Below are 22,990 nucleotides of genomic sequence, written 5' to 3' on the forward strand. Positions count from 1 at the left end.
TCACAATGTATGGTGTCCCTCCGTATATAAAATGGTCCGAAATATGTTTTAGGCTCATGAGACTGATTACAGCTGAGCTTTATGATTCCATCTCGTGAATTAATCCTTGACAGTCTAATATTTTTGTCGTTTCCCTTCGTACCTTGATCTACGTAACCACGATTTCACTCAAATACATAAGGTTCTGTAACGTTGTGCAATGGAGAACCCTTTCGTACATATGACGGGCATAGTTCCACCTCCTTACTAATGTTTCACTGCTCCACTGTAACCGATCTGTACTGTTTAATGCCTGTAGAACAATCGGGTTCAGCACTGACCAAAACTGAAATGAAATATTTTGTTCATTTGTGTGAGGTAAATCAAGAGACGCTCTTGAAAGAGCCCAATTCTTATCGCATCAGGGACAATCTCTTGTCAACCTACTGATTATTCCTCATGAATTTCGAGATAGGTAAAAAAAAGTCAGACTTCACCAGAGAGGTACACCTAAATCCGTCTCCTTTGACGGAGTCCAACTGTATGCGACTTCACACAATGAAACCAAAGACATCTGAAAGTTGTTTATACAAACGGTAGGATCATCAACATGAGATATAAACAGCCCAGGAATTTCAGTGTTGCTTTGGTGACATCTAATGCAACATTACAGAACATTGTGAGTAATATTCCTACAAGCTTCTTACAATAGAAATGACTACTCGGAACCTATGACTATGATGATGTCCATTCTGAAAATTCATTGTAGTAGTTCAACCATCGTTCAGATTACGTCACTGGAAGTACTAAATATTCAAACGAAGATACTTATTAAGAAAAATGCAGTTTTCAGAACACTCCAATATGCCTATCTCAAATGATCGTCGAATCAGACGACCATATCAAATTTATTTCATTCACACATCTGACACTACTGTTTATATATCAGTGAATTTATTGGAACTTCGTTGAGGCTGGGAGGATCCTATCATCCAACGTATATATGTAACTTAATGCAGTTGGTAAGCAATCACTACGCTCGCTGTCTAATATGAAGGTGATCCACATCCAGGTACCATTGAATCTAAGTAGTTTTGACACAGATCAGCCACTACTAGTGAGTTGATTAAATGATCATAGAAGATGAAAATATACGAATGCCCGATGAAAAAATACAACTGATAAGTTGTATGGTGTGTTGCAAATAATGATAATAAATAAAACTGTGGTGTCAATTTCAAATAGCATTCTCCGTGAGTGGGAATAGTTAACCAGTGTTCCAGAAGAAGGATAGTGTTATGACCTTGAAGTTGAGGGTTCAAAACTTTTCTCCACCCCGTCGCCAATTGTTATGACCTTGGATGTCTGACTTTTCGATCACACGACTTATCTACCAATCCGGATACGACTTATACGAATCTTCACACTAGGCCAACCAATGACGTTTAACCGGTGTGGGCAGTTTAGTGTCCTTATTGGTCCTATGTCCTACGAGCCCTTCCACTTGAGTCCAGAACAAGATACCAGCTTCCGAATCAGAGCAGATCAGACCAGAATCAGAGCAGATCATTTATTTCAGGCATACTTAGTTTATATATCAATCACACAGACCGCAACGTACCATAAAATAGGAAATAATATTTGTACACAAATAAGCCCAAAAAGTGGCTGTGAATGTGGGAGGCAGTAGTTAGTAAACTGAACATAACTTAAGAACCGTAAATCGTACAATAATAAATTATAGGCCAAAATAAAGCTTGTCATAAGAGGGATATAAATATACATAGTGTAATTGTTGAGTAGTTATACAATAAGAATATCAGTCCATGAATAGTCCTCGGAAGTTACCTGTAACTTAATCTCCACTCGGATATAACACCTCCCCCTTTTTTTTTTTTGAAAATTCCAACTTTAGATTCTGATTAAAAAAAAGAATTATGTGACTTTAAATTCCTCGACATTCTCCTCCTCCTCGAAATAATGTTGGGTCCTTATGGCTCCAAATTACAACTAGTAGGACTTTATTTAAACCATGTTTCTTGTATTGACTGGAGAATCCACTAAAAATGACTAGATGATGATGAACGACCATCGACTTGAGGTCATTACTTCCAAATTCATTATGAATCTCGTTAGTAGATAATGAGTCATTAAGAAAGTCAACGCCTAACAAAATTAAATTAGATTTTTGACCATCATTTGAAACAGCCGACATATTTTCTTCATTGTTATAAGAAGTTTCATTAAAATTATATGTATTATTCTGAGAACCAATATTTGGTACATTGTCATTAGAAATCGGATAAGTCGACTCAATATCAATTTCTGTCTTCCGGTGATTTCGAGTAACATCTGGTACAATTGGGTTCATCGTGTTGCTCCAGTTATTTTCTGAATACGAGTCCCCACAGCTTTCTCGACTAATAGCACGTGGATCACAATTTTGTTCGAGCTGGAGTTTATTTTCAGAGCTAGACAGAACCAGTAGCGTTTCATTCAATTCTGGACTCTGGGCTTCATCTACAGGATCTGGTTCTTGATCATCTGGTATTGTCACAACTTCATGAGCATTTAGAACAGTATTTTCTTGCTGTGAGCCGGATACGTTACAAATATTACGTTCTGATTCAGGTATAAGGGGATGTGAATCCTCCACAGGATATGCTTCTGAATTGTCCATTGCTGCACCATTATCTGCATGATATATAGATTTCTTATTTTCTGCTTGAATGCAAAGTCTGCCCAAAACTGTTATAAATAGCTCTTGTTGCAAGGCAAACATCTTCTGCTGGTGCTGTAATATTAACCGCAACTGTTCGAAAGAAATCGACTTTTTTTTTTTGCCAATAATATTAGCTCCAAAAATCACCGGCAATTATACAGCTAATTTATTTCCAAAATCTGAGTCACCACTTGTATTATTATTATTTCTTTGTTGCCAAAATCCCCGTCGCCAATTGTTATGACCTTGAAGTTGAGGGTTCAAAACTTTTCTCCACCCCGTCGCCAATTGTTATGACCTTGGATGTCTGACTTTTCGATCACACGACTTATCTACCAATCCGGATACGACTTATACGAATCTTCACACTAGGCCAACCAATGACGTTTAACCGGTGTGGGCAGTTTAGTGTCCTTATTGGTCCTATGTCCTACGAGCCCTTCCACTTGAGTCCAGAACAAGATACCAGCTTCCGAATCAGAGCAGATCAGACCAGAATCAGAGCAGATCATTTATTTCAGGCATACTTAGTTTATATATCAATCACACAGACCGCAACGTACCATAAAATAGGAAATAATATTTGTACACAAATAAGCCCAAAAAGTGGCTGTGAATGTGGGAGGCAGTAGTTAGTAAACTGAACATAACTTAAGAACCGTAAATCGTACAATAATAAATTATAGGCCAAAATAAAGCTTGTCATAAGAGGGATATAAATATACATAGTGTAATTGTTGAGTAGTTATACAATAAGAATATCAGTCCATGAATAGTCCTCGGAAGTTACCTGTAACTTAATCTCCACTCGGATATAACACCTCCCCTTTTTTTTTTTGAAAATTCCAACTTTAGATTCTGATTAAAAAAAGAATTATGTGACTTTAAATTCCTCGACATTCTCCTCCTCCTCGAAATAATGTTGGGTCCTTATGGCTCCAAATTACAACTAGTAGGACTTTATTTAAACCATGTTTCTTGTATTGACTGGAGAATCCACTAAAAATGACTAGATGATGATGAACGACCATCGACTTGAGGTCATTACTTCCAAATTCATTATGAATCTCGTTAGTAGATAATGAGTCATTAAGAAAGTCAACGCCTAACAAAATTAAATTAGATTTTTGACCATCATTTGAAACAGCCGACATATTTTCTTCATTGTTATAAGAAGTTTCATTAAAATTATATGTATTATTCTGAGAACCAATATTTGGTACATTGTCATTAGAAATCGGATAAGTCGACTCAATATCAATTTCTGTCTTCCGGTGATTTCGAGTAACATCTGGTACAATTGGGTTCATCGTGTTGCTCCAGTTATTTTCTGAATACGAGTCCCCACAGCTTTCTCGACTAATAGCACGTGGATCACAATTTTGTTCGAGCTGGAGTTTATTTTCAGAGCTAGACAGAACCAGTAGCGTTTCATTCAATTCTGGACTCTGGGCTTCATCTACAGGATCTGGTTCTTGATCATCTGGTATTGTCACAACTTCATGAGCATTTAGAACAGTATTTTCTTGCTGTGAGCCGGATACGTTACAAATATTACGTTCTGATTCAGGTATAAGGGGATGTGAATCCTCCACAGGATATGCTTCTGAATTGTCCATTGCTGCACCATTATCTGCATGATATATAGATTTCTTATTTTCTGCTTGAATGCAAAGTCTGCCCAAAACTGTTATAAATAGCTCTTGTTGCAAGGCAAACATCTTCTGCTGGTGCTGTAATATTAACCGCAACTGTTCGAAAGAAATCGACTTTTTTTTTTGCCAATAATATTAGCTCCAAAAATCACCGGCAATTATACAGCTAATTTATTTCCAAAATCTGAGTCACCACTTGTATTATTATTATTTCTTTGTTGCCAAAATCCCCGTCGCCAATTGTTATGACCTTGAAGTTGAGGGTTCAAAACTTTTCTCCACCCCGTCGCCAATTGTTATGACCTTGGATGTCTGACTTTTCGATCACACGACTTATCTACCAATCCGGATACGACTTATACGAATCTTCACACTAGGCCAACCAATGACGTTTAACCGGTGTGGGCAGTTTAGTGTCCTTATTGGTCCTATGTCCTACGAGCCCTTCCACTTGAGTCCAGAACAAGATACCAGCTTCCGAATCAGAGCAGATCAGACCAGAATCAGAGCAGATCATTTATTTCAGGCATACTTAGTTTATATATCAATCACACAGACCGCAACGTACCATAAAATAGGAAATAATATTTGTACACAAATAAGCCCAAAAAGTGGCTGTGAATGTGGGAGGCAGTAGTTAGTAAACTGAACATAACTTAAGAACCGTAAATCGTACAATAATAAATTATAGGCCAAAATAAAGCTTGTCATAAGAGGGATATAAATATACATAGTGTAATTGTTGAGTAGTTATACAATAAGAATATCAGTCCATGAATAGTCCTCGGAAGTTACCTGTAACTTAATCTCCACTCGGATATAACACCTCCCCCTTTTTTTTTTTTTGAAAATTCCAACTTTAGATTCTGATTAAAAAAAAGAATTATGTGACTTTAAATTCCTCGACATTCTCCTCCTCCTCGAAATAATGTTGGGTCCTTATGGCTCCAAATTACAACTAGTAGGACTTTATTTAAACCATGTTTCTTGTATTGACTGGAGAATCCACTAAAAATGACTAGATGATGATGAACGACCATCGACTTGAGGTCATTACTTCCAAATTCATTATGAATCTCGTTAGTAGATAATGAGTCATTAAGAAAGTCAACGCCTAACAAAATTAAATTAGATTTTTGACCATCATTTGAAACAGCCGACATATTTTCTTCATTGTTATAAGAAGTTTCATTAAAATTATATGTATTATTCTGAGAACCAATATTTGGTACATTGTCATTAGAAATCGGATAAGTCGACTCAATATCAATTTCTGTCTTCCGGTGATTTCGAGTAACATCTGGTACAATTGGGTTCATCGTGTTGCTCCAGTTATTTTCTGAATACGAGTCCCCACAGCTTTCTCGACTAATAGCACGTGGATCACAATTTTGTTCGAGCTGGAGTTTATTTTCAGAGCTAGACAGAACCAGTAGCGTTTCATTCAATTCTGGACTCTGGGCTTCATCTACAGGATCTGGTTCTTGATCATCTGGTATTGTCACAACTTCATGAGCATTTAGAACAGTATTTTCTTGCTGTGAGCCGGATACGTTACAAATATTACGTTCTGATTCAGGTATAAGGGGATGTGAATCCTCCACAGGATATGCTTCTGAATTGTCCATTGCTGCACCATTATCTGCATGATATATAGATTTCTTATTTTCTGCTTGAATGCAAAGTCTGCCCAAAACTGTTATAAATAGCTCTTGTTGCAAGGCAAACATCTTCTGCTGGTGCTGTAATATTAACCGCAACTGTTCGAAAGAAATCGACTTTTTTTTTGCCAATAATATTAGCTCCAAAAATCACCGGCAATTATACAGCTAATTTATTTCCAAAATCTGAGTCACCACTTGTATTATTATTATTTCTTTGTTGCCAAAATCCCCGTCGCCAATTGTTATGACCTTGAAGTTGAGGGTTCAAAACTTTTCTCCACCCCGTCGCCAATTGTTATGACCTTGGATGTCTGACTTTTCGATCACACGACTTATCTACCAATCCGGATACGACTTATACGAATCTTCACACTAGGCCAACCAATGACGTTTAACCGGTGTGGGCAGTTTAGTGTCCTTATTGGTCCTATGTCCTACGAGCCCTTCCACTTGAGTCCAGAACAAGATACCAGCTTCCGAATCAGAGCAGATCAGACCAGAATCAGAGCAGATCATTTATTTCAGGCATACTTAGTTTATATATCAATCACACAGACCGCAACGTACCATAAAATAGGAAATAATATTTGTACACAAATAAGCCCAAAAAGTGGCTGTGAATGTGGGAGGCAGTAGTTAGTAAACTGAACATAACTTAAGAACCGTAAATCGTACAATAATAAATTATAGGCCAAAATAAAGCTTGTCATAAGAGGGATATAAATATACATAGTGTAATTGTTGAGTAGTTATACAATAAGAATATCAGTCCATGAATAGTCCTCGGAAGTTACCTGTAACTTAATCTCCACTCGGATATAACACCTCCCCCTTTTTTTTTTTGAAAATTCCAACTTTAGATTCTGATTAAAAAAAAGAATTATGTGACTTTAAATTCCTCGACATTCTCCTCCTCCTCGAAATAATGTTGGGTCCTTATGGCTCCAAATTACAACTAGTAGGACTTTATTTAAACCATGTTTCTTGTATTGACTGGAGAATCCACTAAAAATGACTAGATGATGATGAACGACCATCGACTTGAGGTCATTACTTCCAAATTCATTATGAATCTCGTTAGTAGATAATGAGTCATTAAGAAAGTCAACGCCTAACAAAATTAAATTAGATTTTTGACCATCATTTGAAACAGCCGACATATTTTCTTCATTGTTATAAGAAGTTTCATTAAAATTATATGTATTATTCTGAGAACCAATATTTGGTACATTGTCATTAGAAATCGGATAAGTCGACTCAATATCAATTTCTGTCTTCCGGTGATTTCGAGTAACATCTGGTACAATTGGGTTCATCGTGTTGCTCCAGTTATTTTCTGAATACGAGTCCCCACAGCTTTCTCGACTAATAGCACGTGGATCACAATTTTGTTCGAGCTGGAGTTTATTTTCAGAGCTAGACAGAACCAGTAGCGTTTCATTCAATTCTGGACTCTGGGCTTCATCTACAGGATCTGGTTCTTGATCATCTGGTATTGTCACAACTTCATGAGCATTTAGAACAGTATTTTCTTGCTGTGAGCCGGATACGTTACAAATATTACGTTCTGATTCAGGTATAAGGGGATGTGAATCCTCCACAGGATATGCTTCTGAATTGTCCATTGCTGCACCATTATCTGCATGATATATAGATTTCTTATTTTCTGCTTGAATGCAAAGTCTGCCCAAAACTGTTATAAATAGCTCTTGTTGCAAGGCAAACATCTTCTGCTGGTGCTGTAATATTAACCGCAACTGTTCGAAAGAAATCGACTTTTTTTTTTGCCAATAATATTAGCTCCAAAAATCACCGGCAATTATACAGCTAATTTATTTCCAAAATCTGAGTCACCACTTGTATTATTATTATTTCTTTGTTGCCAAAATCCCCGTCGCCAATTGTTATGACCTTGAAGTTGAGGGTTCAAAACTTTTCTCCACCCCGTCGCCAATTGTTATGACCTTGGATGTCTGACTTTTCGATCACACGACTTATCTACCAATCCGGATACGACTTATACGAATCTTCACACTAGGCCAACCAATGACGTTTAACCGGTGTGGGCAGTTTAGTGTCCTTATTGGTCCTATGTCCTACGAGCCCTTCCACTTGAGTCCAGAACAAGATACCAGCTTCCGAATCAGAGCAGATCAGACCAGAATCAGAGCAGATCATTTATTTCAGGCATACTTAGTTTATATATCAATCACACAGACCGCAACGTACCATAAAATAGGAAATAATATTTGTACACAAATAAGCCCAAAAAGTGGCTGTGAATGTGGGAGGCAGTAGTTAGTAAACTGAACATAACTTAAGAACCGTAAATCGTACAATAATAAATTATAGGCCAAAATAAAGCTTGTCATAAGAGGGATATAAATATACATAGTGTAATTGTTGAGTAGTTATACAATAAGAATATCAGTCCATGAATAGTCCTCGGAAGTTACCTGTAACTTAATCTCCACTCGGATATAACAGATAGTAAACCACGGATATATACATGGTCATCCAATTTCCTCTCTAGAATTCGCTTAAATGTAGAGAAGAACCATAACAGACCGTTTTGTGTATATGTTTGCATGTAATTTCGACTATTTCCAATCAATATTCCGTTGAATTTTCGGTCTTCGATGAGGCTTTTATAACTCGCTTTGTTTTCAATTTTGGTTTTTTTTGAAGTTTTACCTAGATGTGCGATTTTAATAACCACATAAATTGAGTATCAATTGACCTCTTACTTGGACAGATGTTTCGTGGTTTTCTCTAATCTGTTTTATGATTTTTGGACTGTTTTCTTTGATTTGTTCAAGAAAGGGTAGGATGGAATTCCACGAGTGGCAGGTAAAATGAAGTGCTTTTTGAAATAACTCGAAGTTTTCACTCCTTTTGAATTTCTAGGAATGAGCTCTCGACTCTAACAGTGGTTTGGGTTTTATGATCGTGTGTGTGACTTAAGCAAAGAAAAACAATAATCACGGTAGAAAAATGGCAGTGGTAGGCTTGAAAGTCTATTCAAGGTAGTTATCCGTTTGATCTCAAATGAGAGTCTACATTGTGTATTGAGAAAGTTCCATTAAAATTCGTTTTACCGCAATGTTGTTCGAGTTCTATCACATACTTTTGAGTCATTAAAAGGTATGACCCCAGGACCTTAAATAACAGGTGAGCAACAACTAATATATGTCTCCTCATTTTGTAATCACCATGTAATTCCCTACATAAATCGGAGAAAAATTTTATTAGGATGCTATATTTATTGTATGAGTTTAAAACACCAAATGTATATCTCGAACATGAAGCATATGTTGCCAAGACAAATCCAAGTGCTATAAAACAACTGGAAAAACGGAATTATACTTCGTCTAAGGAAGATTGACTAAATCACCTTCACTGATTCCCATATCATAAATTGCCGAGGTGAAATGTTATTTTACATTTCCATACGCCAAACAGCGTTGCTAAAACTACTGTGGTTTTGTGCTACTTCTACTGTGGTAAACGAAGACCTGGTGAAGATAATCAATTTTATTATCTAAAACAAAATTACTAAATCACAAAACTGCTAAAATGTGAAAACCATACACTAAAGGCTTCGTTTGCAAGTTGTTCATCAATTGTTCTTTAAATCCCTCATGATTTTTCCATTTCCCAATTTATTTCTGTTTCCCTTTCCGTTTAATTCGGTTCATTTTTCTCAACCTTGCTTTAACAGAACTTCCCCTTCTGGTCGGTGTTACATACTGTATATATCTACCAATATAAATAGCATGCATCACACTGCTTAGGATTGATAATCTGAGTGGACTCCGTCAAAAACCTAGAAAATCGACTTCAAATAAGTTGGTTATGTGATCACATGGGATAACAGCATCAACATCATCTGCCAATAACTCTGGTATGTCATTCATTCCAAACAAAAGTACAGTACCTAAGAGATATTTAAGTGCCAAGATATCAGTATAGGGGCTTCGTGTGGCTAGTGAGAATCAAGATACGGCATGCAGTCATCAGCTCAAACAGACTTCTCATGCTTATTCAGTATGCCACTAAGAGTGCTGGGGAGATCTTGCCTGACGCAAAATAAATGATAAATGAAAAAGTGTAGATAACTGGAACTTTCAAGATACAAAACTGAATGACAGGTTTATGAGTAACTTATCACAACCTTATAACAACTACAAACCTCTTAAAATGCTGTGTCGTATTAATACATAGCAGGACCAGAATTCTAACATAATAATTCCGAATTCGGACCTGGTGTGCGACATGGACGTGATTCCACTTTTGTAAAAGATTATGAAAACTGCACTCATAGTGCAATACTAAAACAAATAAACTTTATCATTAACCCTCTGCAACATCTACATGAATGTGTTGTCTTTTATCTACATTGGTTTCGTTTTCTTAAAAATTACCATTGAAAAACATAGTTTCTGCAAACCAATGTTATAAATTGTAGATCATACCTATAAAAATGACATGTACCCACCCTAGCCCAAATATATCGTATGAAGGGCGGTAGATACATCATTAGGTAGTGGTTCATGTGAAAGTTAAAAATTACGATGAATATCAACACGACTGAATAATTGTCTTGAAAACATAAATCAGAAACGTGCGTAATTATTTTAAATAGAGTAGAATGCAGAAGGAATGGTTTTTTAGCCTCACGGTCCGTGAAACTGGACAAATGATAATTGAGCAGATTTACACTTGACATTTAACATGCAGAGGTCAGAAATGATGAGCACGGAACACTTGATTCATATTGCATGACTCGCCCATGAAGATGTGATCACTCTATGTAACCTCTTCTTTTTTCTAACAAATTCTTCAAAAATTCTTAGCAGCAATCACTGTCACTATACGACGGGTTAGCGTAGATAATAATGTGACTTCCACGTAAGGTGTGGTAGGTAGGGTTGTAGAATTATGGTCTACTTCGATATTAGTACTACTCTAATAATATACCTAATCCTAAAGTTGTAAATTTGTCATGATGTAACTGCCTAATCTATAAGATCTTACGTGTATGTCACACCATTATCTACCCTAACATATTCGTACGGCAACAATCATCAATATATGATGAAGAACAGATTTATTCTGGAGATAAAACAATATGCTTGATATCGATAAAAGACTGTTACATAAGTTGGATCACGCCTGCAAGGCCAAGCCACGCCATTCGACCAACATGAACTAATTGAATTCATTCTTACCTCCTTCTCCACCGTTGGGTTTCGATCCGTGTTAAATATTGAATACCTATTTTCTCAGTCGTCTCGTGTTCATCTTTGAGGATTGTGTGGTTAGGGTACAATGCAACTACAAGGTAGTAACATCATGGAAAGACTACAACTATAGAATAAGTTAATTATCGTAATAATAAGGAAAAATGCACCTAGTACCAACTGACATTAAGGACTAGATAGACATAATAGTGGTCACTATTTACCGATCAACCAGTTTAAATGTCTCATTCCCATAGGGTCAGTCGATGCCAAATTACCTGTCTTAAGGACCGAAAATATGAAGTTGTGCGATGATGGCCTGAATCCGAAAAGCTACTGAAGATGACACAGGTATTCAGTGTTCGACAACGCTTTTACCAGCAATACCTAATATAATTCGTACCCACCAAGAGAAATCAAAAGACAGAGTCAAGGAGATCGGAAGAGTGTATTTGGCGATAACCAATATATCGGAATTCTCTGATCTAATCTGGCTAGCGATTGCGGTAGATGTTGAGCACAGCGTTACCACACGCGATCTGGTGCGGATGCATGACCGAGCGCCTTCAGCTAGATGAGTCCACTGAAACATATGGTCAGCATCCAATGTTGAAAACTTAAAGAGCTATTTATTTTGCGGATTTATTTACCGCTACACTAAATCAGTCTTTTCATGATCTCAGACACGCCATGCTTACGAGTGTCAACTAGCAAGAAATGTGAAGTAAGACTTACGTGCAGAATATCTTGCACCATACACAATCAAGACAAAGGGACTGTGAACTGAGAAGTCATCTTGTTGTGGTAATACTGACTTCAACAACTTTAGGAAATTCACAGATACTTCGCAAACTACGTTGCTTATCTATTTTCACTTTATTAAAATCCACGGTAAATTTCAAAAGATTGGCAAAAAAATGTATCCTTTCCTCAATTGTCTGGAGAAAATATGGAGGGCAAATGAACAGATGCGAAGAGGTAGTGTTTCATTCAGTGTTCTGAAAGATGTTGAAAAAATTGATGTTTAACGACTTAGATATCCTCATCTTTCCAGGTAGGCTAGATACAGAATGTTGGGAGGATAAGCCTTGAAATCCAAGATTTGAAATAGTGAGGTTTGGAAGATTAACTCTGTAGATGTAATCTCTCAAAAACCTTGACTGTGCGCTCTGTGAACGAACGTAGTCACGAATGAACTTATAAGAGGATCAACATCGAACTTGGTCGCTTCCGTGGAAACATGTACTAAAACACGCATGACTTTCAAATTATTGGTTTTATGTTTACTTCTCGTTTATATAATATTGAAAGGCTTTAAGGTGGTTGTAGTAGGTTTGTTGCCATGAGGGTGAATTCGTGGAGAGTGAGTGCCTTATTTCAATTAGGAAAACCATGCAACACTCAATATCGGATAAAAGGGACATAGTGCCAACAAAAAATAAGGAAGTAGATAAATATCTTAACTATAATGTTTCGATCCTAATAGGAGATTCTCAGCTTAATTTCATTCACCTAAATTGGGCTGCTACAAACTCACGTCTCACACGGTAGTTATGCTAGTTTTGACAAGGTTTTCAATGTACAAGTAGTAGGTATAACGTTATACACCGAAAGGAGCTTACGACTGCAATCAAGTATGTCGAGGGCAAGCGACAGTGAGACAACAAAATCTATTAGTAATTGTGGTTATGACTTGACAATAATTTTGATAACACGTCGTCGTCCAAGTTATACTGAGGATAAATCCTCTAAGTCAGATCTACACGTGGATTAATGCAGTTAATTATCTGATTGTAGGGGACCGAAACGTGTCAAACATCAAGATAATAGGACCCGAAATTTAAGTCGTTGTTATCACTATTATCCGGAATTAAGCTTACTCTATTTTACAGTGCATCATGAAATCAACTATTGGACTTGATCCTTACTTATATTCATAACTGAGTTTCAATTCTCACACTCGTTAACAACTAGAGATCAAATCTTTTGTACTGTAACTCACCAAATTACGTGATATGTGTCGGTGATCTGTGGCTTACTCCAGTTGGTCAGGAATAACATGATCATCCCTAGCTCACTTTGAAATCACACCTCGAGGTTAGCATCAAACGTGAATTACTTTTCGTCATGTCCAGGTACCATGGCTACTTTGATGACTGTATAATTAAAACGTAACGTTACTATAGAAATGTGTTTTTAAGAATAGGTACAAGAACAGCGTGTGACCACCGCTGCATGGGCAAGTTCATAGCGTGCAACTGAATGATGAACGTTGGTTTTACCTGGCCTTAACGAGAATCAGTAAACTATTCGACATTTAGAAACCTGAATATAAAATGATTTGGCTAGGGCCCAGTGACATTTCACTCACCCTAGAGTATTCTTACCAGTACTAAAATATGCGTGACTTTGTGCTGATCGTCCCTGGTCTAAGAATATAAGTTATACAGCTTGGGATAGTTGTCTGTTTTTAGGTGTAAAATCCATGGATTTTAGCAAATCATTCGATAAAGTATTTCATGTAACACGTAAAAACAAGCCTTCGAATTTTGAAATCAGAAGCACAACACACTGTTGCATCGATAGAGTTTGTGCAGTATAAGGAAGAGAATCAGAATAAAAGGGCTTAATTCGTAATAGAAATATACCATAATAGCACTCCATAAGATGTCGACTTAGATCATACACAGTTCGTACTCAACTTTAACGCAATGAAAAATCTCTGTAGATTGTTACCATTCTTTTTACATGAAAGCGATGTATGTGTTTGGGGTAAAATATCCGGTGAAATTGAAAGGCTAGACTCCAGGCGGAATTCGGAAAAGTCTATTGAATAGTTCAAAATTTGATGTCCAGAAAAGACTCCTCCCACCAAAAACATACTATTACGAGCCAGGAATAGCAATAATAAAGAGTTCTTTATCAACAGTACACCACTGTCAAAAGTTATGTGACAAAAATTCATGATATGGAAACAACTGCGTGTCATAAAGTAAAAGTCGCCAGAGAGTCGCATTTCTACGGTCACTTACCAAAGCTTTTGAATTTTCTGACTGATAAACGTTTCAAAGTTTCATAAGCTACCAATATCACATCTAAGAAGCTAGCTTATGTTTAAGTGAATTATAGATCATCAATGTAGATTATCTATGACGAATGATTGGGGGCCTACTAGTGTTAGACGGGAATGGTGTGGCGAACCAGCTTCAGTTGAAGTCACAAATCGCGATCAGCACCTTACGTCGATTACCCCATCGACGTATTAAGGTACTATAGATGTTTTGAAGGCTGTACAACACAAAGGACGTTATTACAGAAATATATTATTTTAAGTAGATATAAGCGAAGGTAAGACCACTGCCGTATGGGCCAGTCCATGGCATACGATTAACTGATGCGTGTTGGTCGCCCTTGACACTGACAGGGATCGATGATCGGTTTGATATTCAGTTACCCAACTGCCAGATTATTTACCTAGGGCCTAGTGACATTTCACTGGCCCTACAGGATTTTCAGGTCATGCCAAGATGGTCCAAAAACAGACACTAGGTTGCTAGCAGGAATAGGATGACTATTTTTATTTTACTTGTCGTATTATAGGAGGCCATCTTATGTTAGCCTACCACACATTGGATAACAATCGGAAAGTCAAGACTGTAGCGGGTAAAACTATACACTTACAGGTCCTATTCCATGACAGTCTTAATCTGAGGCTTGTGTTATTTCTAATTCTTGTTGATTGCTTTGGATGTTAAGTGTAGGTGTATTGTATGCGCTTACTGAGTCGTCGACTGACCACTTTTTATTCTTCTTTGTTTAAGTTCTCCTCACTCACACACTCTGCATCTCCCAGTAGTACACAAACTTCCTTCTGGTTAGATGCGAACCATAACAAGTTACATAATATTTCTCTTATCATCAGAACTAAGGCCTTTTGAAACTGTTTCTGAAACGTCTAAAAACTGTTTCTTAATAAGATTATATTTATATTCCGTATTTTCCATTCAGTGGTCAACATCTGGGTCGCTCGTCATCATAAACAAATATCAGCCTCAACGATTATTGCTTTTAACGGAACAGTAGATTTTCAAGGGTGAAAATGCTTAGAAGATTAGTAGACACTAACTGACCTACTATTACTGAAAACTGAGAGGAAATAAATTGGGCATTGGAAGTGGCCTTTTCAAGTCGATTGTTACGTCCGTAGATTTAGTAGGTCATTACTAAAAATTGCACTATCTGTCACTGATTATTAATTTGCCTTCTTCTACCATCTGCCAGCAATGGATAGAGAAAATGAAACTAAATGATGGTCAAATGTGAGAAACAGCTATTTGCTTTAGAACAATAATGTTCATTGTTGTGTACTCTGTTAATTTATTCACCACCGTATCCAGAAGACTGACGCATTACAAATAAAAAAATGTTAGATTAGTTTGGTAATATTATGAACATGTTGCGTAAATCCTATTTTGTCTTTAAAGGTTGTAGTTAAATAAGGAAATCGGACGATTTGCATTTAAAAAGGTTAGCCAGGTAGAAAAAGAAGTAAAAAAAACAGTTAAAAGTACTACATAATTAGATGAACCTCATCGAAGTCTTGTCATTAAGCTTTGTTGACGAAGTACATGTATACAGCAAGAGTCGGCGTAAACGTTTGAAATGACATGGTCTACAAAATTTTATGTAAAAATATTTTGCATGGAATGGATATCTTATAATGATATTATTTAGTATTTAGGAAGCCAGCCAATTAGTGAAAATACACCGGAATTGGTGATTTGTACGTAAACGTACGAAGTAACTTATGCCTGAATTTTCTTTTGTTTCTGTCCCATGCTTGTTTACTTTACTTCTTGCACTACAAGATGACCTGGCTCTTATGGTCATTTGATGAATCGATTTGATATCTTACTCAGACAAAGAGTGACCTTGAAATCTGGAACACATCACATCTAACCAATAATGTTTGATATAATTCTAACCTACTTCAAATCATTTTGCAAAATCTGTGATTGCCAATACTCAGCTCGCTTTTTGTTCCATCTAGAGTTAAAATTATTTCAAGTTAGTCTGTCATTATGTAAGCCGAAACTAACTTTGCTGACTCACGAAGATCATTCTCAATGATCGGTGATATTTTTGTATCCTTAATCATACTTAACAACTGTTGCAACCTACAAATTGATCACGGAATTTTTGATTTCCCAATACAGCTTCCAATGTACCTGGTTCTACAGGCGTCTGAGATGGAAACTGTGAAGGCCGGGAATCCACGTTTTATATACTTTCCCCTTGACTTTAATGAATGAGATTTTAACGTAAGCCGTCAAATTATTTTTCTGATTAGATAAATCTGCAATGCCTGGCATTGTTTTGTCAACATTTTGTTTCAAGGCCTGAAACCTACGATCATTAAAACGATACAACTTGCTTGTGATGACAAAACTTCAGTTTTCGAAAACCTGATATATATGAATCTATTAAATGAATAGATTGTGATAAGATGCCCAAAGATTAAGCCTAATATTCATGTCTTAATTGGTTGGGTAGTGAGTAACCTACACCTTAAATATTTGGCCGTGTTTATTTTGTATTCATATTCTGTATCTAAGCACATAATTTTATATCACGAAAATCTAATCTGGCTAAGGGTCTTTTATTTTTAATCATTCGGAGGCCTTAGTCATTAACAAGATCTCATGAGTAGCCACCACTAGGCTACATCATATTGTATTCATCTATCAATCAAAATTTCATTCGTCAATCTTAACAGTCTTAAATTTCGTCCCATTAAATCACCAAACACTTGCGTAATAGATCTATGTAAAACCCCTTCAAAATGTTAATTTATGAGAAATCTACAAAAGTACATCGAACCTTCAACTCCTCGGAAGTGTACACATCAACATTGTGCTTCTTTTTACTTCTCTGTCAAACGTTTTTGTTGTATGCTATCATCATTTTACCTCATAAACTTAATTGAAAGATACGATTGCATAACATCTTTGGCATTTTACCCGAGGATAGTATTAAATCCAGCACTTGAACCCACAGCTGACTGGAAGTTATATGAAAGGATGTTTTATTTTATCACAACTAACCACAACAGTTTAAAACCTTGGATTTTTTCAAAAAGCAGTCAGCATCGGGATTAATCCGACCCATGATTTCTCCTGACGTCACATCCTCCTTGTATATAAATAATTTTTCGTTTAACAGTTAGTCGCTTTGGTATTCGAGCACATCTTTCCTGTCGATGTCGTTGATAATAATATGGAGTTTCGATTGATGCTGAAGGAAAATGTAATTGTGTTATAAAACTTAAAACCATTACATATGATAACTGGATAAATTCGTTGATAACTCTAACTTGTAAAATGTGCTGCCATGATCTAAAAGTTTGAACCAATATGCAGACTTATTAAACTTAGAACTATTTCTAGCGGGAAACTTCTTGATAAGTGATATCATTGAATGAGCATAGACGTACGTTAGAATGGGATGATAACCTCGTAGTATTACGTTGGCATTAAAATATACTTACGGTGTATGTCCGTCGTAGAAATCCACATTTGTGGCTAACTATTGAATATCTGAAGATACGTATACTTATGGTGATAGAAAACCAGGTTTCAATGCGATTCTGACGGATGTTGTAAGTGAGTTACAAGCGATGCTGAAAGTAGGCCTAAGTGTCTCAAAGTTTTAGATAAATCTTGGTGCTAGTTTGACTACTATAGTTTGTAACACCCTCTTGTTCAAGTATTAAGTATGCCGTTGAACATAATTTAATAGCAGGTTGTGAATAGTGTTTAGTTTTAAACGAACTTTGCTCCATCTACTTCTGTTTAGTATCATTAGCCTTTACTTAGATTGTCTCATAACCTAAAAAGGTTGTTTTAGGCTCTCACCTCAGTACGGGCATAACCTTTGGAAATAGGAACTTACTAGTCATCAGAAATTTCAAGGAAAACTCCCAGACTAGTAGAAATGGCGTGTCTTTTGTTGCATTGCCCAAATTTTCTAATATGACTCATGCAAAGTTTCCATAAAACTGGTCTAATCTTTCTCAAAGTTGGGATAGTGAGACTTTTTCTTCAAACGTCTACCTCTAGGGGAAGTGTCAAACAATTTACATCTCTGTGTACTTCGAGTAGTCTACTTTTCGCTTGAAGTTTGATCTCATTATTTCCCTCTCTCTTAGATTTAGGCCAAATAGTTCAATTTTCCTCTCCCTCAGAAACCAACTTTTCTTTGCAGTTAAAATAAGTTAGAAGAATGGTTTATGTGTGAAAATCCATTTATTTAAACAAATTTTAATAAGTTTACAAAAATACTAAAAACGGTAAGGTATTAGTGACATTCCTATTTTGCAACTGAAAATTATAGTTATTCTCTAATGCAATCTAAAACAAGGTAACAATTAGCAGTGTAGAGGTGGACTATTTGACGTAAATAGTGACTAGAAATGTCTCATATTTTAAACGGATCACCAACTCATGCATACTTTTACCATTTATTCCTCATTTGTTTGGATGCAGCACATCCAACTGAATATGTATAAGTATGTTTAAAAAGCATTTTACTTAGAAAATTTTAGATAATAGTTAAGAAACTTCAAAAACATAAACGTATAAATCACATATTGTCATTAAGGAGCATAATTTTCATCAGTGGAATTCTGAAGTGAAATAATAACTGTTGGTTATTGGAAGAGGAAGGAATGTCTTTAAAATCTGGACCACGAAGATATGACACCATGTATTGAGACTTACAGTAACCTTCAACAAAATTGGTGCGTGTATCCAGGAAACGGAGATAAAAAGTCAGTGCAAACTGTTACCTTCATTTTTTCCCTATATCATGAAAGTAATGCAGGTTTACCATGTCGAAAACTGTCTCAAGACCTTTATCACTGACACAGTGGTAAAAATCCTGATGTTTATCTGCCTAGTGAATAAAGAACCAGTCTTATTTCTTATGTTGTTGTAAAACCTATACCTATGATGTCCCCGTTTGGTAATAGTCCTAAACAAAGTAAACTTGCAAGTTCTGTCTTCATGCTGTAGGCGAAAATACTTCGAATGAATGTTTTCTGGGGATTATTTGTGCGTAGGTTAACGATTTCCAGCTTATGTGTTAAAGAATTCTAAAAAATCTTTAGTTGACAAATTTATTATTCTAGTCTTCTTATCGAAGGTACATGTCCGACTCTCTCAGCTCCTCTTCCGTTGAGAGGGAATCGCTAATGCAATAATTCTGCATCCATCTTATTGAACATGCTACCAAAGCGTGACCGCCTAAAGTGAAATTAGTCTGCATTAGGTAATTGTTTAGTATTCATGTTCGTGAATGTTTTATTTACAGTGGTAATCTAATTAAATACACGTTTTATCTTTGCTTTCAGAAATCTAGGTTTCGAATGAATCATAACCAGTTTAAATTTGACTTTCCAATAGAACAAGTTTTGGAAGAATGGAAGACACTAGATGAAAATGAAGACATACCGGCTGAAGATCAAGAGAACGATAACGATGAATCGAATATTGTTAGTCAAGAATCCTTTTTTGCTCCTCATTATAAAGATGGTATTGAATATTTTTCCATAAAAAACCCTGAAAAAGTAAAGCAAGAGTGGCTTGAAGCTAGAAAATTAATTATACCACATATTCAGAACGTTGTAAAGCATCTAGTTCGAGAAAAATTTCAAAAATGATTGAATATATGAGAAATTATTCTTTCCCTGCATTTTAATTTTACTATTCACTGTTAATTATGTCATTTGAGTGGGTTTTGAATATAGATACATAAGAAGAACCTTCTGGATACATTTTTGCTCAGGATCACTTGGTAGTGCTTCATGATTTGATTCTTGACATGTCCCATTCTATATTCATTTCATGTTAGCTGTAGATTTTATGCCTATCATTGCCACCTATATTATAGTCATGTGTTTATTTCACCTTATAACTCGTTTATATCCCGTTTAAACAGTCTTTAGTCGTCAGATAGTTTTTTTCAGTCTTGGTGGTTAACTGACTCGCTTTCTAATCAGTTGGTTGTTTATTTGGATTTTTCTTGAACTACTTTGGCTTGATTGACTTGGTTGTCTCATTAAATTTCACACAAAGTGTGCCTTTAAGAACAGTATAAGAACTGGCATCTAGTTTGCCTTTCAGAGGTTGTTACTGAATGTGAAATCAGACGCGGTTGTTGTGAGATCACTCATGCTTTTTCAGATCACTGTCTTCAATTTTTGACACTTAAACAGACTAAACAACAGATAAATGTTATTGAAACATTAGAACGTTTCATTTTGATGTTATTTGTGCTTCAAGAAATTGTGTTCGAGACTCCGACAAAGTAGTTTTTAAGGTCCTTACTGTTATGTTTAACCATTATAAGGTCAGGTTTCTTAAAATCTTGGAACACCGACTTTAGCAGTTTGGATGCGACCTACATATCAACTCAAAAGCTAAGGAAATAGGCTGTCAATCCCTTGCACAGCCAAGTGGAATAAATGGTATTTCCGTTGAATTATGACATAAAGGCACATTGTCTCTCCCTTGAACTTGGTCCTACAGGCTGTGCAACTCAATTTGCGATGTTATCAGACATATCTCAAAACAATAGCTAACATAGATACTGTTGTATTTCTTGTGAACAGCGAAATGCAACTAACTAAACTAAATTTATATTGATTGTCCTTGATTAAGTTGTATCTACTGACATTTTCATTTGTTTAAGTATCCTCTCTTCCATTCTTCATTAAATTGTTATCAAATTTTATGTAGTCTATGCCCTATTGATTATATCCGAACGTCTTTCTGTCTTAAAATTAAAGTGGAATTCATCACCTTTATTTTTGATGTGAAAAGCTTACGTACGTATTCTATAAAACTACAGTATAAATATGACCCAAATAAAAAAATACTTTCATATTTCTGTTTTAAACTAGTATATGGCGCGCCTTACTAACAGATTTATAATGGCTCAAATATGTTACGGGCATAGTATTTGATTTGTAAATTATTGTGATTGATTATTAAAGACACTTGTTTTGCATATAATCAATGTCTGCACATACTAAATCTGCAATGTGTTCAAAAGCCACGCTTGTTTAGTAGATAATAGTGTTTTCTTTAAGAACATAACGCGTAACATACAAAAGCAATGGCGAAATTATTTTTTATGCCAATAATCCGACTTCAATGATCAAATCTAACTCGAAATACGTACTATCTCCATATAATTGTTCGAGCTACTCAAAAAGATACGTACTCATTTAGATGAGTCAAATCGTCTGGATGCTTTAAGTTGACTGAAAAGTTCCTGGTAAGTGATTCATGTTCGCTCCGATCAGTGCAGCTATGAGAAAATTGTTATCTATTACTTGCTCCCAGCTGAAACAGTAGTTTTCCATAAATTCTCTTAAGGTTCCATAAGTTCGTGTAGACAAACCTAAAGAACTTGAAAAAGTAAAACACAATACTTTTATAGGCGGAGGATAAACACATTCTGCTGTTTTACTCCATTAATATGTAACATAAAGTACTTTTCTCGTCAGCACTTACAGTTTCCAGACTATCCTTGTTAAATACTGTGAAAAATGTCGAAAATTCTATGATAAACCCACTACTGAACCCATTCACTTTGAGGTGTAAGTAGTTCTTCTAATGTTTTGTCACTGACTTTAATTCAGAGTAACCCTTCATACGTATACTAACAGATTCCATCAATCTAACTGGACTACCTTTGAAAGAAGAACTAACCAAAAATCGACTTTTCGTCATAAACACCCATTTTATCATCTATGATTTCACTACTTGAGATTTAAATCATTCTTCGTTTTTGATGACAACCAAAATAGTCTACCGAGGTTCCGGAACATCCATTTTATCATCTAATGTACAGTGTTATGAACGATAAAGGGATATGACAATTAGCATATTCTAGAGACTCATATCTATTTGATTCACTACTTAACGAAAACACTTCAAATGTTATGCATTTGTAGGGGCTGGTACTATGTCAAACCACATGGGTTATTCTAGCCTCTGGACAGACTGATCTATTCATTCCCCTCAAACCACATTTTTACTTTGTCACTTGTTCTCTTATTAATCCTGACTGTTTTTGTATGATCAACTACGGAAGAAATTAGAATGGCCGTCAGACAAATCAAGAACGGGAAAGCAGCAGGACCCGACAACATACCAGCTGAAGCACTGAAATCAGACATCGAAGCAACCACAAGCATGCTTTATCTTCTATTCAAAAAGATTTGGGAGGAGGAACAAGAGCGGATGGACTGGAAAGAAGGACACCTCGTCAAGATTGCAAAGAAAGGAGATCTGAGCAAATGTGAAAACTACAGAGGCATTACACTACTGTCAATACCAGGGAAAGTCTTCAGCAGAGTGTTGCTGAACCGGATGAAGGATGCAGTAGACTCCCAACTTCGAGATCAACAAGCTGGATTCCGTAAGGATCGGTCGTGCGCAGACCAAATTGCAACACTACGGATCATCGTCGAACAATCAGTTGAGTGGAACTCATCACTATACATCAACTTCATTGATTATGAAAAGGCATTCGACAGTGTAGATAGGAGGACATTATGGAAACTTCTTTGACACTACGGAGTTCCTGAGAAGATTGTCAATATTATCCGGAACTCATACGACGGACTACAGTGCAAAGTAGTGCATGGAGGACAGCTGA

At 36.1% G+C, this 22,990-nt stretch overlaps 1 protein-coding gene across 1 annotated transcript; it reads left to right on the forward strand.

Annotated features, from left to right (window-relative positions):
- Positions 1-14,419: 14,419 nt before the first annotated feature.
- MS3_00009212 (uncharacterized protein) lies at positions 14,420-22,763 on the forward strand (the record flags this gene model as incomplete). Its single annotated transcript, XM_012940697.3, has 2 exons — positions 14,420-14,530; positions 19,674-22,763. The coding sequence occupies 2 exons, from the start codon at positions 14,420-14,422 to the stop codon at positions 19,980-19,982; spliced, it is 420 nt and encodes a 139-aa protein (XP_012796151.2). The 3' UTR covers positions 19,983-22,763.
- Between the last annotated feature and the right edge of the window lie 227 nt (positions 22,764-22,990).

Source organism: Schistosoma haematobium, chromosome 5, assembly GCF_000699445.3.
Source record: "Schistosoma haematobium chromosome 5, whole genome shotgun sequence".
NCBI lineage: Eukaryota > Metazoa > Platyhelminthes > Trematoda > Strigeidida > Schistosomatidae > Schistosoma > Schistosoma haematobium.